General features: G+C 40.3%; 1 protein-coding gene across 12 annotated transcripts in view; it reads left to right on the top strand.

The window, feature by feature from the left end:
* The first annotated feature begins 308 nt into the window (after positions 1 to 308).
* DLG1 (discs large MAGUK scaffold protein 1) overlaps positions 309 to 17,797 on the top strand; it is a 140,083-nt gene continuing 122,594 nt past the window's right edge. For all 12 annotated transcript variants that reach the window (XM_054282820.1, XM_054282819.1, XM_054282813.1 and 9 more), the window contains exons 1-3: positions 309 to 367; positions 624 to 755; positions 14,618 to 14,784. In XM_054282820.1, coding sequence (XP_054138795.1) covers positions 349 to 367; positions 624 to 755; positions 14,618 to 14,784 — 318 coding nt within the window. In that variant the 5' untranslated portion in view covers positions 309 to 348. The remainder of the gene's footprint in view (positions 368 to 623; positions 756 to 14,617; positions 14,785 to 17,797) is intronic.

The following is a 17,797-nucleotide window of genomic DNA, read 5'->3' as shown; positions in this document are numbered from 1 at the left end:
TTTCCGAGCAGTGCGGGCGGGAGGCGGCGGGAGCGCCCCAGCCCCGTCCGGCTCGGCTCCGGCCCCGGCCCGCCGCGCCGCCTGCACCGCGCTGTCCCGCCCGCCCGCTCCGAACCGGCGCCGCCCGGCCCGGCTTGCCCCGCGTCGCGCCGAGGCGCCGCGGCGGCGCCGGCGGGAGCCCCGCGCGGAGCCGCTCGCTCCCCGGGCGGCGGGGTCGGTCCCGCGGGGCGGCCGCCGCCCCCCCCGCGCCCGGCCGGCAGGGGGCGCCGCTCCCCGCGCTGCCCCGGGCCGCGCTCCCGGCCCGCGCGGCGGAGCCCCGGGGCAGCCCCGGGCGGGGGCGCGGGCGCGATGCCCGTCAGGAAGCAAGGTGAGCGCCGCACGGCCGCGAACGGAGCCCGGGAGCCGCCGGCTGACAGCCGCCGCCGCGGCGGGACGGGCGGGGGGGCGGCCGGCGGGAGCCGCGGGGCTGCGGGCGCGCCGAGGGCTCCGTCCCGCCCGCGCTCTCCCGGCTGCGAACAAAGGAGCCGCCGCGCCGGGGCGGTCCCGGCCCCGGGGGCTTGTTGCATCCCCGGTGCTGTGCCCGGTGCGCCCCGGTCAGCCGTGTGTCTGCTCTCCGCTTGCAGATACCCAGCGAGCCCTGCGCCTCCTGGAGGAATACCGCTCCAAGCTGAGCCAGGCGGAGGATCGGCAGCTGCGGAACTCCATCGAGCGTGTCATCAGCATCTTCCAAAGTAACCTTTTCCAGGCTTTGATAGGTAAAGCTCGGCTTCTTTCAGTTCGTGCGCAAGTCGGTCGGTTCTTGCCGATGCTGTCACTTGTGGTGTTAAGAGCAAAAGGTGTTTTACCCGTGAGTTAGAAGCCATGTGCTTCTTGTTGTGTTTTTGTTTTGCATAGTAACACACGTGTTGTTACAGATCAACAGTTCACTTGTTACACGTACTTTCTTTATTTGAGGCTTTTAACTGGTCCAAACTGCTTAAAACTGTGGAGTAGTTTTTAATTGTGAGATGTCCTAGATTTCTTTAGATTGTTTCTCTATGCATCTTTGTTCACCTGATAAATTTCTAAGGAGGGTGGGGTTTTTTCTGTCTGTATGTAACAGGTTAGTGAATTACTTGAAATATGTTTACTATAAGGAATCAGGCAATTCCTGTTGAAGAGTCTCTAAAAACATCACAAAGTGTATAACTGAAGTGCAGATTTAACCTAAAGTAAATGAGAAGAAGCCTCTAATGCTTCAGGGAGTACTACAGTCATCTCTTTTCCTTTGTTGCATATTAAAGTATAGTGAAAGCACTATTAAATTTCAGTTTACTGTCCTTATAGTGCTTGACTTGATATGTTCCCATAAGTTCTTAGAAGCACTCACATATAATTTTGAATTTCCTGCCGGTCTCTTTGGAAAAAAAGCCCTGAGCGTAAATAGAACTTGCAGAATCCTGTCTTTATTTGGAAACTTCTGCAGAGCAACAGTGAGAAGTGGTTTCTTCTTGATTGATTGTCACTATCTTTATGACAGCTACCGTTAGTTTACCCTCAAGAATAAAATTTCTTCTGCATCCTTGTCTTTTAATAGTAACCAGTGTCTGAATTGGGCTAATGGCAAACATTGTAGCTATATTTGTTACTGCACTTACTACATGGTTACTGTGCCAGGGTGCACATCTTCCTTCTCAGGGCTGCAGCTTCTTTTAACCTCTGTTGTGGTGGAAGCACCGGGACTGGCAAAACATAGACATGCATTGCTGCTGAATGCTTTCTTCTGGAGTATTTATTTCATCTTGTGTAGATTTTCAGAAGACAGTAGTTGTGCTGGTTTCTTTTCTTAACATGTAACTTCATGAAGGGTAGTTGTGAAAATAGGTCACTTAAAAGACTTTTCCTTATGGGAACTCTGCATTTCCCTTCGCTACACAGCTGATGCTCATCAACTCCATGATGAAAAGCTAAACATAATCCTTATGGGGCATGTGTGAACGGATTCACTCTTTGGCACATCAGAATGTTGAAATCTTGTGTCAAATATTTAATGTACAGCAGCAGCAGTGCTTTTTATTTTCACCCAGAAAACTTCAGTGTTGACTGCCATTTTTCTTGTTCTGGGTGTGTGTATGTGTGAGTTTTTTATTTTAAAACTCTACAAGGTCCATGCAGTACTCTGTTTGTCCCCTTCATTGTAAAAATATCCATCTGTTTGCCTTTGATATTCAAACTGCAAGGTGTAGCTTCTCCTCATATCCACATATGAATCTTCATTGTTGATAACTCTACACCTAGTAGTAGTAGTGGTGGACTTGAAGGAGCAAGCAGCCTCCTGAGTGCTGGCTTCGTTCTGCAGGAGCAGAAAGGAGGAGTGGGTTGTTGCCTGGCTGGGCTGTGTGACCTGTTTTCTGGGCTTGTGAGGAGCTGCATATTGCAGCCACAGGACCCTTGTTCTTGTTGAGTTCAGTTCATCTGTGCATGCACAGCAGGTGCTTCTTGGGCATGTTGCATTAACTTTGCATTTCCTGGGTCCCTGTGTGATGGTTTATTAGTTCCATACATATTGGTTCCCAAACCATCTGGCAGAAGGCTGGCACTTGCCAAGCCATTTATGCTGTCAACTTGGGTGTTTCTCCTTTAACCTGCTACTTTCTGTGCAAATATCAGGGGAGTTCTTGTTCCTGGCAGGCTGCTCCTGGTTGCTGTTTTCCTGGAAGCACCTTCTTTTGTGGTGTGATTGCTGCATGGTGGGGGTAAGGATGGGGACACTCCCTGCAAAGATGTGATCTGGAGCATGGCTGCAGTTACTGGGAAGGCCTGGAGCTGGCTCCTGCTTGTCTTGTGTCCATGAAGATCTGGGAGCAGGCTGGATGAAGTGTTCAGTTGTGCTGGGGGTTAGACTTACCTGGAATTCTCTCTTGGTCAGTGCTTTATGGCTGAATTTGAAGTGTGCATTTTATAGAAGTTGTGATGTGCTCCCAGCTGAAATAGCCAGTGCTGTTCTGGCAGCAAGTTTCAGGCTCAAGTATACAAAGTTATTGCTCTTACAGATGCTTCTTCTAGAAAGTGTGCTACTTTTGCTTTCTGGTTTGGGTCCTTTTTTTTTTTTTTTAATAGAACAACACTAAAAAAATCCTCACCAAACTTCATCCATTTATTTTCTGCTTTTTCTGCCAAGTTACTGCACTATATCCAAGACTTGTTTGCCCATAGTAGGTAGGTTTGTGAAGGTTGTAGTCAGGCTCTGCTATCAACTTCATGTATCTTTTTTAGTATAATTTTTGACTTGGCAATCAAATGCTGTTCTTTCAAGCAATAAATAGCATTATGCACAGAAATACATCTTTGAGTTTATAATGGAGGAAATTAAATATTCCTGAAAACTACAGATTTTAATAGTGTTTCATGTTTTTAGATATTAAAAGGTTTTAGAAACTAAATAAGTGTTAGGAGTTGAAAGGGTGGTTTTTTTATGATGTTGATTTGGATACTGAAGAATAAGTAATATTAATTTTTCATTTGAAACTTTGTTATCCTCTCCTTTTAGTCCTCTTAATAAAGTTTTAGTTTAGCAATCTACAAGCTTGACCTTGTTCTTGATTTATGGCTTTAAATGGTTTGAATTAGATCAGTAACCAGGCAGTGTGAACAGCCAGCGTCACTGGATCCACATTGCAAGTGTTACATTTTAAATGATGTAACTGTAAGAACTTTGAATCTGTAACAAAAGTTGTAACCACATGTGACCTCCTTAAAGCAGTCCCTGAAAAAGCCCATTTTTATATTTTCTATCTTCCATAATGTGGCATTTTCCATTGCTTCAACCAGCTATGTGTAATAATGTCTAGAACCTTAATTAAATGAATACCAAGGGCCTGCAGTTGACATCAACTTGAGAATTGTGTCAGTTTCAAGTCAATTTCCTTTAGTACGGGCTCAAAAATGTGTGGTATCTTTTCTAGTTGTTGATTTCTTGTTTTCAGTTAAAACAGCTTGTTCCCAATATTCTCATCATTGGTGAGCCAAATTATGAAGGCACCAAAGAAAAATATCCATTTATAGAACCATGAGGTAGACTTATTTCACTTTGGTAAGGCATTTGATATTTATCTTCAAATAGGGAGATAATTATTCTGCAGGTGAGTTCTTCTCAGCTTAGGTACCCTTTTACCTTTTCAGAAGCTACAGGTTCTTGAAAAGGTACAGATATATTTATCTTTTTGAAAATACAGGAAGAAAAACCCTTGTATCCAAAAGTAACACTTCTGACAGAAAAACATATGAGGCAGACTTCTGTTTATACACATAATATTTTTGCTTAATTAAGATCTGCTTTTAATGGGTGTCATGTTGAGGTTTACCATATTAAAATAGATGTCTAAAATTAAAAATATTACAGCTATAGCTAGAGACATAAGGTTGTTTGCTACTTCAGAAGCATTCATTTTCTTGACAAGAACTAACTCAATGTGCACTGGTGCCAGAAAAAGGGAATTCTAGAGAGTCTCTACATATGCTGGTAATGCAGTTGGCTGTGCTACCCTTCTTGCCTAAAGTAGGGTGGTTCTCTATCTGTCTATCTATCTATCTATCTATCATCTAATTTTGTAGCTGTGCATACTCAGGCTTTTTGGTATAAAATGGCAATTCTTACTAGGGAAGGTTCAATGTGTTGAATTTTCTTGTTTGAGCAGTCTCATTTGTTTCACTTAGAGTCCTTTTGCATGAATACCTGCCTTGAAAATTGTGCTTATGTGCTGGCTCTTCCTAGCACTAAACACCAAGTGTAGGAAATTTTAAATTAAAAAAATGTAGTTGTTTCAGTAATCCTTACTGAACCAAAGAGCAGCTTCTCCCAGTAAACATGAGGGTACTTTTAACCATAGTTTGTATGAGCCTTATTAATTGAACAAAACATATTACAAATGCTGTTAATACATTTTTACACCCCAGAAGAGTAAGTCCTGTCTCTGAAAATTTTGAAAAAAGTTGATGATTCCATAAAATAAGCTCTTGGTTCAGGTTTCTCAGCAGTGTGATTCAGACTGAAAATTCTAGGAATATAGAACTCAGTCTGCAGATTTCTCATCTCTGTCCACATTAGCTTTCTGAACCAAATTAGGAAAACAGCCCTAGGTTTTAGGCTGAAGTAGATTGGATTGGGTCAGCACTCCGCAAAGTTGCTCCACTTTGGAGTGGACTGACCAAATTCCTGCTGCCTGGGTGGGGTCTCAGCTCAGCTGTGTGAGGCAGCTCTGGAGCCCTTCTCGCTCCTCCTCACTCCTCTCTAAGCCACCTTGGCAGTGTTTCCTCTACTTGCTGGCTAACTGGAAATCAAACACAGTTAAACACAAGCTCCTCTTCTGAACTGAAACCAAAAGTCCTTGCTTTTGGGGAAGCCTTGGGGAAGTTAGAACTTCTATTTCAGCAGTATGTTAACAGAGCACGTGCCATGATGGCACAGTTAACTTTCCCAATCAGCTCAGGCCTTCCCATTTTCAGAGGTTACTGAAGCCTTAGAGCCTTCAGACTCTGCTGAGTAAGATTGCCTCAAGAATGCAGAAATTCTAGGCAGTAAGTTGAGGATCTTGTTACAGTCAGTGAATATTGCTGGGGTTTATTATTGTTATGTTTTTATTAGGGGAAGGTTTAGGGACAATCAGATCTTTTGTAGCATTGGATAGTACTGAAATTGTTGGAGGTGCTAAATAGGTTATTTTCACATCAAAATCTTACCCTTGCTGCATTTTTGTGACTTTTTCCCCAGACTGCAATTTCTGTGATAAAATATCTTTACTCATGTTTGAGGCTGAGGCATCCATACAGTACAATCCTTGCAACTTTGAGATGTTCGTCAACTTCTGGACAAGTTTCCTGAGGCTTATACTGTGGTTATGCTTGCTTTGGTCTCCTTTGAATACACAGAAGTTGGTCAGTTTTACAGAAATTTGACTAAGGCTTATGTTTACAAAGGTTGTTAAGTTCTTGATTACTTTCATCCAGCTGGAGGGAGGATAAATATTTTAGTTGGTGTCCAGATGACTGGAATGTTAGTTCAGTCATTGTTAGTATGTTTCAGTGCAGTTTATTTGAATGTCCCAGTCTTTGGAAGACCTTCATGTCTTACTCTTCAAGAAACTTATTATTAAGTGAAGCAGTCTCATTGCTCCTCTTTTTTATTTTTATTTCTTTTTTTTAAGAATTACTTACTATTTTGTATGTAGTGCAGTTTGCATACAGTTTGTATGTAGTGTAGTGCAGTAGCTAGCTTGCTTTTTAAAGTTTTTCCACCCTGTATTGCATGTGTGTGTGACAGGGCAATGTATTGAATTTTTGGGATTAGGTGCTGCTTTTGGTAGCCTAAAATAGCAAGTAAGTAGTAAGTTGAGTAGCTACTGGTATGCAGATAAATAGTATTGTGGCAAAAGTTTATCCTTGTGGTATTTCACTGACTGTGTGTTCAGTGGTGAATAGCTGCACTGTAGAATATATCACTTGCAGTTTTCTCTTCCCAGGGTTACCATTGAAAGGGTCTGCTGACAATAAAACCCACTTGTCAATAAATCTGCTGTTCATCCAGGGACTGGAAAGACAGTAGAAATTTTGAATAATTGGTGTAGTTTCCAGGTTCTGGGAAAGTTTGCTCTCTGGCCTGTCCTTGCTTTATTTCCCATGTTCTTTCACCTCTTTTTCCCTAGGTGTGCTCCTCCCCTGCTTCTGTCTGTGTTCTGGATTTGCTCCTCATTTCCCTCATCATTTCCTTCAGTGCTGGGTACAGTGTAGGGGAAGGGGGGAAGCATGAGAGAGGATATTTGTCCTGATCTTGGTCCTGTTTCCATGGTGGTCCTAGCAGCAAGGGCAGAACACCTTGTTCAGCTCTGCAGCTGGAATGCCATGTGCCCCCTGTGCATTTGCTTTGCCTGTGTTTTGAGAGATGGAGCTTGTTTTGGTGCAGGGGGAAGGAATCTTCAAAGAAACTGAACTGTAGCAGCTGACTAGGAGTCTCCTGGCACAGATGGTTTCCTGAATTATAACTAGGCCAAATTTGCAAGATGGTTAAGAGACTGCAGAAGGTGTAGGGCTGACACTAGAATAACCTCCTTAGCTTCGTGTTCTTTCCCCAAGTTAGGGGAGGCTCTAGAGTTCTCTGGTACAGCTTTTATAGGGATCTTGTCATGTGTGAGTATCTTCCCAGCCATGCCCTCAAAACAGCTGACTTATTTTGGCTTGAAATAAGAAAGTCAACCTAAAACAGAGGAGCAGCAAGGAGAGCGTGTGAGCAAATTGTAAAATCACTGCAACTTTAGGTGATTTTCAGAAACTTGGGTTAAAATTTGGCTGCAGGAGACGCACAAGTGTTAGTGCTGGAGGAGATGCTGCTCTGTGGCACACCCAGCCACCACTGCCACAGAATTACCTTGGAGCCTGAGCTTGCTGCAGGTAGAAGAAACCAAAGCTTGTGCTGTCTCATGTGAGCAAAGCTGTGAACCTGTGTGGAAACTCAGCTTGGAGGCTTGAGTGAACTCATCCCAAAAGAAGTTTGATTTTTTTGAATACATTTGTCTGGTGAGAAACATCATCAGTCCTATATACTGCCATTACCTAGGGGACATACTGCAAATAAGGCTTAAGAGTGAAGTCAATATGTCAATTTTTATCTGTGTCAGTTTTTCCTACCTTAATTCTGGACCCAGAAGATGCTGTGGTTTTCTGAAAGAAAATTGGATAGAGACAATGTGAAGCACTTTTTAAGGAAAGACTGGATGTGACCTGTGATATAGTTGACATGGTGGTGATAGATCATAGATTGGACTCAATCTCAGAGTTCTTTTTACCAATTGATTCTGTGAAGATATGGTGAAAGATGTGTTAGTAACCAAAGAGGAAAATATGAATGAGCAGTTTGGGAAGTGTAAGTGGTCAGGCTGGTAAAGAGTTGAATTTGTCTGAGTGTAAAAAGCAGCTAGAGGAATAAAAGCAAACAATTTGATTAAGCACTAATTAATGAGAGCTGGAAGTGAGAAGTGGAAAATAACATCTGGAATTTGAGGTAAGCAAAGAAGTGTGTGCAGAAAGGATGTTCAAAGGATAGGACACACTTACTGAGGCTGGTAAAAGAGCTGGGGGTCAGTAGCTGGATCTGCAGCTGGTGGCAAAGGATTTTGTGGAACAGAATGTGTAGTGAGAAAGCTGCACCATGAGTTGCTCCTTAAATTTTTAAGAAGTCTTGATTGTGTGCAGCAGTTTTAAAGAAGAAACAGATCTCCAGACAGCCAATCCTGAAAAGGGCTTTACAGGGGTTGTGATGAGGCTGTTTTTCACTTCTCATAGTACAAATGCAAACATTTATTTTTCATCAGAGACACACCATGACAACACAACCATTAAATACACAAAGGGAATGCTTACTTAACTGTGGTCATAGGCTTGGTAAATGGACATGAAGCCTTTCTTGGTCTTTGCATTTTTTTGTTGATCACTAATTATGCAGTTTTCAGGCTGTGCTTTACTTGTGTTAAATGGATATTCTTAGCTTGACATAGCAGATGAAGTAAGCATGCATGATTGAGCCTTCCTTGGAGTTAGTAGGAGTTGCTTTATGACTGAAGAATGAAAGTCTGTAGTGTTGGCAGACTCCTTTGCCTGTTCTGACAGTGATCTTGACTCTGTTTTGTCTATATATTCATTATGTTGGGCTGTTAAGAATTTGGCAGATACCATTTATCTCAGATTGCTCTGAACTGAAATAGCAGGTTGACCTTTGTTTTCGTTCTAGTAGTTTTAGGACTTAAGTTTTGAAGTGCTTTGGGTGCTTTGGCAGGAAGCCCTAAGAAATAAAGCTGTGTTTCCCTCCCCTCCTTGATTTAGAGAAGTACTTCATTTCTAATGGGATTGCACCTTTTCCTGGACAACACACAGGTAGTCAAGTTGTTAACAAACCTGTTTTTTCAAATATGGGTAACATGATAACCAAAACCAGACATTTGCATGTGCTCCATTTAGATGAACAAATGTCTGAGAAGAGGCAGACCAATGAGAGATGACAAAGGAAATTGTTTGCATGGACTAAACAGAAATAGGTAATTTCTAATGGAATTCATAAGCTCCTTCATTGCTTCCAAGTCTGAGGGAGGGCAGTGGCTTTGAGAGGTTCTCCTGAACAACGCTGGTGTTGAAAATCTTTGTATGGTAAAGGCTGTATGGTGAGGTAAAGTTACCTAGTGTTTTTCTGCCTTGCTGGCTTTGGCTGAAATTGGTTTGTTCTGCTGCTGAAGATCAGAAAAGGAGCACCTGCTGAGGGCAGGATTTACTAAGTAGCTGAAGCATGTAAATCCTGGCCATGCTGCCGTGCAGAAGGACCTTGGCAGGCTGAGGAAATGGGAACCTCATGGAGTTCAACAAGTAGAAATGCAGAGTCCAGCCCCTGGGTAGGAGCAATCCTCCTTTCCAATATATACTGTGTGTCACCCAGGTGGAAAGCAGTGCTGCAAGAAGGGATGTGGCAGGCCTGGTGACAAAAAGTTGGCCATGAACTAGAAGTGTGCCTTGGGGCAAAGGTGGTGAATATTCTCCTGAGCTGTATTAGTCAGCCAGCATTAGAATTGTCAGCAGATAAATCCCCCTTTTGCATTTTAGAATGCAAAACATGAATTTAGATTTTATAAGAAAAATGAACAAACAGAAAAGAACCATAACTTCTTAAATTAATTCTTGCTCATATGCAAAGCTGAGAACCTTCAGATAGGAATACAATTAATACAGCATACACAAATGGGATTGTTAAATCACATATTTTGGTGGCAGTTTATACCTTTGTGTAGTACATGATGTAAGGACAACAGTTCACTGGTTTACATGGACAGTGTCCAAAGCAGTTTGTTATAGTAAATGTGTTACTGTTTAAGTTCATGAAATGCTAAGCTTGTGTGGAATTTCCTGGCATTTATTTAAGAAAAACCATCTATAACCCACAAATGGTCAAAATGCTTAAACTGTAAAAATGCAAAGCCCAAAATCAGTTGGTTACTGTGATCATTAGAGGAATGCTTTCAATGTAAAAAAGAATAAACCACAGAATTATTTAAGGTGCAAAGGACCTTTATGATCATTGAGTCCAACCTTTAACACAGCACCACTATTAAACCATATCCCTAAGAATTCCACCTACAAGTCTTTTCAACACCTCTTGGGACTCTAACATTCTCCTGGATATTTCCTGTTCCAAGGCTTGACAACCCTTTCAGAGAAGAAATTTTTCATCATTTCCAAACCTCCCCTGGCACCACTTGGTCATTTCTTCTTGTCCTATTACTTGTTACTTTGAGACAGACACTCATCTCAACTAGAACCTTTTTCAGGTAAATAGCAAATGCCAATGAAATGTAATTGGTTCCCTCTATACCATAACGCAAAGGTTCAGTATCAGAAGTCTGAAACTAATGTCATATAAAAAAAATCACATGGAGTTGCTTGATGCTTGTTTGAAAACCAGAACATATTAAAATTTGGTCAGAAAAGTTCAGGGAGTGGGAGACTGAGTCAAGGGAATCTTTCCCATGGAGGTGTGCAGTGCTGACTGTTTCTTTCTCCTCACTGTTATGTTTTGTTGAGGTTATTGTTGTTTGCTGACATTCTATGCTTCACTCTTTCTTCTCTACTTTGCACTTGCATTTGATTTTCTTATATATACTGTATATTTTATATATGCTGGATGCTCTTTCTTCTGTTACACCGAACTTTTTTTGCCCAGTTCTCAGGTTGCCTTCCTTTAACCAGTAATTAGCAGTTGCTGAGTTGTTTGTAGACTTAAGGCCTCTGATACCATCCTGTGTCTTTGTTTCCAAGGCCTCTCTTGTCATGCTATGCCTTTGCTCTTGTATGCAGCTTTTTGTTCTGAGGTCATAGGTAATCCATTCCCTACAGAATAACCCATTTTCATTGGTATGTATTAGCTGTTGCACACACAAATGTGAATTTGTACATTCAGTCTGTGTGTGTGGGTGCACTTGTATTCATGTACAGCTTTTAGTTGGCTTTGGACAATTGTGTGATGTAACAGTGAATGATTTCACAAATATACTATTTCACATGTATACTATTTATGGATCATATGTAGCATATATTTATTTGTGTGTTATATATAAAAATATTTATAGAAATAGGAGTTAGCTCACACAATTGTCTGAAGCTAGGTAAAAGCCATGCAAGTTAGATGAGTCACCAATCATCTGGTCTTTAGATAGTTGGTGGTAGAGTTGGACAAGCTAAAACAAAGCTCTGGGCAGGCCAGGACAAGTGCAGAGCCCTGGTTATTCAGTGAACACAAGGCCCATGGCCTGTTAGCAGCAATGCCTTGTGTGTAGGGTTACACCATTCCCTTAAGAAATTGCTGTTATAGGTATCCCATCTTTCACTTGCAAAGTCACAGTTACCAAAAGGTTCATGCATAAGTGAACACAATGAGATTTTACTGATCTTAAGTTATCCTGATTACAAGTATTCCCCACTGAATCTATAGCAAAAAGTAGCAGACACTGCACATAGCTGTACAAATGACAAGCAGAGGTCTTATGTTTGATTTCTAAGGAGCAGGGAAGAAATTGATCTTGGAGTGGTGTCATGTTGCTGGTTGGAATCCTTGTCCTTGGAGGCAATTCTTTAGACAGAATTGATGTAGTCTCTTGAAATGCCCTCAAATATACTTTAGAAAAGAAAAGGATTTGGTTTTGCAGTTGTGCTCTTCTTTTAATTACTGTGTTGTGGTTTTTTGTGAAGCTGGATCTCCCTTGTAAAGTGGATTTGGGTTTCAGTTTGTATTTGGCAGATAACTCTTGTTTGCTTTAAAAGTGAGCAGTTTTAGCTTCTGGTATATCATGTTACTGGTGAACAAGCCTGTTCAAAGAGCAAAACTAAGATGAGTGGAGAATATGAGAAGGGGTGAAAAGACACCAGCACATTTCTTTTAGAATGAAAAACCCCAGTTTGTCACCATTCCTTTGCTTTTCACACTACTAATAGGCTAAGAAATATAATTTTCTTTTGTGTAGGAGTTCTCCATTGCAGAACTGGTGGTCTGTCACTTGCTTTGTACAGGCTTTTATTCTTTTTACTGTCAAACATATTTCTGATTTAGCTATTAAATGTGATTTTACTTGTAGGCCGACCAAATTCCAGGATGGTTTTCTCTGTTGCCTACCATTCATCACTTTTTGTCATTTTTGGCTTCCTAAAACTCTGTGCTCCTCTTTTTCAATGCTCCTTTTAATGTTCCCCTCTAGTGTCTAAATGTTCCCCATCTGTGTTTCCTTTTAGTGTTGTGTGATACCTGGTTTGAATCAGTTCTCTGTAACTTACTTTGAGATATAATCTCTCTTGGAATTAATATGTAAGAAAAATGCTGTAATATAAAAACAGCACATCCTAGCTTGAAGAGGGAATCTGACCATAAATACAATTAAAACTTAGTGTTTTACTATCTGCTATTTGTAATAATCAGAAGAATGTTAGAACTTGTCATGTGCTAATGCATTCTCACATCATTAACATGTATTAAGTACATATTCAAGTGTGTTGACATATTTTTGTGAGCTGATATATAGCTGTAGACAATAGGAAGGAATTTTTAGGTTTAATTTAGTATAGACTAGGCTTTATAGACTATAACTGTCAGGTGTTATTCTTGGGGACCTAATCTGTTCAGGGTTCATAGGTGGCTTGCCTATACTTGTGCATACTTAATGTTTGCATTCTGAGTAGTAAAAATGGAAACTTTTTTTTAGAAGGTAGATATTATCATATAGACACCAAGTTTCTAGAAACTTTGTGGATTTGGAGCAACTCCAGGATAAACATAAACTAATCCCCTCGTTAAGTGGTGCATATTATGTCTTGCCATCTTTCAGTAGCAAATCTATTGTGGTGTCCTCCGTGGAGAAGTGGAGGTGAGGTATGGGAAATGCTGTGCTTTTTGAAATGAGAGTTGTGCAGGAGGAATAAATGGCTACCTCCTCTGGCAGGGACTTAAAAGAGTAGTAGCAGAATTGAAAATCAGTGTCCTAGATTTCTGTTGCAAAACAGTTGCACAAATAACCCCTTCCCATAAATAATGTAGTGATCTTCCTGGCTTGGTTGCTGTGGATTGCAGCTATAGAATCAACTTAAACCACTGCCTATTTTAATACACAAAGTACTCTCTGTCAGGGGGGAAAATCTTTACTGGGTGTGCTTGATTGATGTATTGATGTTAATGCAGCTACAAGACAAATTTGCAACTGAGGGAGCTAATGTGAAAGATAGATTTAAAGGCAATTTGTATCTCTTAGGCTGCTTTGCTCCTGTATATCTAGGTCACTTAATGTCTTCTGCAGCCCTCACCGCTCGCTCTTCCAATCAGCAGCTCTAAGAGCAAGTATAACTTTAAAAATTAATGTAAGCTGTTGGGAGGAATTTGACTCTTGCTCAGAGGAAAGATACAAATGGAATTTGAGAATTTCAGTTTTCTGAACTGGTAAAGAGCAGAAGTGCAGTGTCTATTAGAACACATAAGACTGGAATCTTATGTGCCAGTTACAACTCTTAGTTGTGTAGTCTTTCTTTTGTGGGGTGGCTCTATAAAGGAATTGGTTATTGTGCCGCTGTTGCTGGAAAGCTACAAAACTGCAGCTTAGACTCCTTACTCATGGCTGGGTCTTATTTCCTTTGGCTTACTGTGCTTGTGTGTTTATCTTCTATGAAATTGGTGTGATTAAAAATCAGGAATTTGCAAATCTGTTAAGCAGACTTTTACTTTGAATAAGAGACTAAAAGCTTTACAGGACAACTTCTTGCCCTTCCCTTAGCCTATACCTTTTCTGATTTTTTTTTTTTTTTTTTTAATGTGTGTGTTTGTGGATGTGATTGCAGTTGTGGTAGCAACTTTGATACATCTATACTTCATAAGAACACCTTTGGTGCTACTTTATAGTGTGTTATTTTTATTGATGCTTCATGGAGTGAGTAGGATGTCAATAAACAATATAATACAGCCAAATTTTTATTTCCCAGAAGGTTCCAGCTGTGTCTTCAGTGTTATAGAGAAAGCTGTTAAGTAGTTCATACTATGACTGGTAATTCATACTGTTAAGTTTCATCCTATTTCTGGTACTTAGACTGAAAAAGCAGATGATGACCTATCCTAATCAATTTTCCCTTTCCTAACTTCTTGTAGGCTCTCTCTCTCTCTTGCTGATTTCATCAGTATACTTCTATTTCTGTGGCCATTTAATTGAAACATGTACAAAATAGACCTTCTAATATTGCCCTTGAACAGTAGATTTCAGCTAACCAAAGGCTACATTAGTTGAAATTATGTATACCAGAACTTGAAACATAGATGCCCATCCCTTCCACTATTCCACTGCAGTTATTTCATGTGCTTCTGCTGTTCCTGTGCTCCTGGGGTCGCTGGCAGAAGCCCAGAGTGAGTGGGGACAGAGTGAGTTGTGTGTGCAGTGGGGGAGGTTCATGTGATGATCCCTATGAATTTACTCATGACAGATGAAGCCATTTCTCATTTGTTTTCAAAGAGGAAGATGTAGTTAAAATCAGAATGTTAGAGTAACTATCATGCTTAACCACAATTTTTTTACATGTTTAGATATTCAAGAATTTTATGAAGTGACCTTATTGGACAATCCAAAATGCATTGATCACTCTCAGCCATCTGAACCAATACAGCCTGTGAATACCTGGGACTTCTCCAGCCTTCCAAGCACAACAGTGACATCAGAAACATTGCCGAGCAGCCTTAGCCCCAGTGTAGAGGTATGAGATAGAAATCTGCTTTTCTTGTTGAGACTATTAGTTTAACATTGTTCTCTAAGTTTCCTTTATTTTATAAAATATTAATCTTCTAAGAAAATGTACATTATTAAGATCAATAGTCAAAGGAGATTTAATTATTGAAATGTTTAATAACATGTATGCATTTTGCTTAGTCAAAAATTTATAAACTCGTTTGTCAAATGTACCATTAAGTGACCATTAAATTGGATTTATGCTTTGATTTTGGAACCTCGCTGACAGGTTTAGTATGCTTCTACTTACCCATACTTGTGACTCTTGAGTCATTACTTCATTAATTATTTGGGAAATCTGAGGCTGTGTCTTCCTGATTTGTAACCTTTTCAGTCTGGTCATAAGAAGTTCCCTGTTGCTTCTTTATCTCTGTTCTGGAAGGACTTTTTTTTTGAAAAGTATATGCAGCCAGTTGTCACTAGTGAGTGGTGAGAAAACTGATCAGGAGAATGCACATTGATGTACATTTTCGACTAAAAATCTCCCTGCTTAGTTTAAACTTAAAATGTTCCTTGAATATTTTTGCATCAGAGCTATTATTTGTCCCCAGAGAGGTGAACCTGGAAAAAGTGCAGATTTCTCAGGAACTGAAGGCAGTGTGCTTTGCTGATCCATTTTCATGAAATGGTTGTAGAGCTCAGGAGGAGCACTGGGGGACATCAGCTGAAGGACTGGAGCCTGTAGGGAAGCTCAGGAACTTGCACTGCTCAGCAAGATAAAGGGGCTGGGATGCCTTAATGAGTGAACCTTTTTCAGGGGCTGTTGGGACTGTGGAAGAAGGTTCACTTAGCTGCAGATCATAAGTGTGTGATGTGCTAATGAGTTTGTACAGCTAAAAGAAAATACTTGTGCTCATTCTAGCTTTTTTTCAAATCTTGTTATTTTGAAGCTGGTATGAAATGCATCAGAAATGCTTTAAAGGAAACTGTAGATGAAATCCAAAACTTGTATTCTTTTGGAAAGTCAAAAATGGCCAGTGGATAAAAGGTCAGCCAAGCCAGGATCATGAGTTATATATTGCAAAGAAAGCCATTGAAATATCTTTACATGAAAAAACTGAGTGGCCTAGGTATACTGTATTTTTCAGGTTTGAAAGTAATTGAACACTGAGGAATTAAAATTCTGGTTGAACTTGCAATGTGGGAATAGATTATTTTCTTTGTTTTTTTGTGAATCTTGGTAACACAAGATTATTATTAAAATTTAAATTGTATGTCTCTGTGGAATCTATTGCCTGAAATTGCATGGAGAAGGCCACTGTCACCACAGTCACCTTAATGAATTGTCATGTTTGGAAATGAGAAATAGCATGGGAAAAAAAGGCAATTGAGATATTTGCCTGTATGCTATCATCTAAATCTAAGGCTTAGAGGTCTGGAATGTTCCTTCCTGCAGGTATGGTGGGAATGGCATCTCTTAGAAGCAGGAGGAAAAAGGAGCTGAAGACAGGAGGGCAGGCAAGGAGAGGCAAGGCTTATTTTGTCTACTGAGCTGTTTTAAAATAAGCTGGTTCTAATGTATTTCATGTCTGCATGTGCAGAGAACTTAATGAGGCAAATTGAGAGGCATTGCAGTTGCCCTTAGTCATGGTGGATGGATGAAGTTCCTGAAAATGGCAAATGGACAAATGCTATATTTTAAAAACAGAATATAGAAGTGTAAGCCATGAGAGGGGGATTTAGGTTTAACTGGTACAGGGAATGATTCTACAGTTTTTTGGTAGCTCCTTGAAAGTCATGAATGAGCCAGATAATAGCTGTCATAGTTATTGATGACAGTTTTGTGTAACAGTTTCTTTCTACTGTGGTAATAATTTTTGTGGTAGGAAAAAACCATAAATGTGATAAATTCTGACTTGAGTAGAATTTTTGACATGGTTTAAGAGGCTTTCTTTTGAAGTAATGTATCAGTTAAATTTTTTCAAAAATGCATCCTAGTTTGGGTTATTAGTGAAAGCATTCTGTTAAATTAGAAGTTGAATCATGGGAGGAGAACAGTATGTTGCTGCTTCCTCAGCTAAGAGTAGAATGAAGCCTTGGGCAGTTGAAATAATTAATGAAGTAATTAATGTCCTACATTTTGGCTAAGCTAATGGAGCTTGAATAGTTAACAGCTGATTTCTCAGGAAAAGGTCTGGGTAATTTTAGAATCTTAAGGTGAGTCAGCCATGGCATGTTAATAGATGAAAAGAACACATTATTGACATAAGTATGGTATAAAACTTTTCTCTTCTACTTGGTCTGCATAAGGCTTTGCTGGGGATATTGTCAAATTTGAGGTACCATGGTGTGAGAAAGATGTTTAATTTCAGTGTTTAGAAGAGATTGACATGGAGGATCTGAAGACTGGAAAGAAGTGAAGATTGGGAAGGTTTAGTGCTCCTTGAAAGGATTGAACACTTAATTGGGAAAGAAGAGGTTTTCCTGTATTTATAGAATGTGAAAAATATTTTGCTTTTGTACAAGATGTGCTAGACTTAAACTATGGAAATAGACATACAAAAGCATTTCAAATATTTTCTTGAGCACCAGAACAGCATAGTACATGGCCAGTCTCCCTTATTGAGGGTCTTTTGAGGCAGCATAGTGGTCTTAAAGGGCTTAAATGTTTGGGTTTTTTTTTTTCATCCCTGTAATGCACCTAGAAATAGTGTAATGGAATTGAGGATTCATGTCCCTACCAAAATATTTTGTTATTAGTAAATATAGTCCAAATTCTAGCAGACTGGGCTTGAAGCACATATTTGTTGCTGTGAGATTTGTCTTACGATGTTTTGTGCTCCCCCATAGGAGAAACAGATTTCTGAAGTGGAAAATAGTGTGTGATCCAGGCTTTGTGATTATTCTCTCCCAGCCCCCTGCAGAAACTGTTTCAAGCCCTTTACAAATGTAGTGTTGTCCTTGAATCTTTCTGTGTTGTAGATGAAGGTGTAACTTAATTACCAAGTTGCGTTTTTAGTGTTTTTCTCATGATTAGTTGA

Source organism: Melozone crissalis, unplaced genomic scaffold, assembly GCF_028551555.1.
Source record: "Melozone crissalis strain CALT ecotype California unplaced genomic scaffold, PUWL_Pcris_2 ptg000034l_1, whole genome shotgun sequence".
Taxonomy (NCBI): Eukaryota; Metazoa; Chordata; class Aves; order Passeriformes; family Passerellidae; genus Melozone; species Melozone crissalis.
Note: the sequence above shows the minus strand (reverse complement) of the source record. Positions and strands in the feature narration are given on the sequence as shown.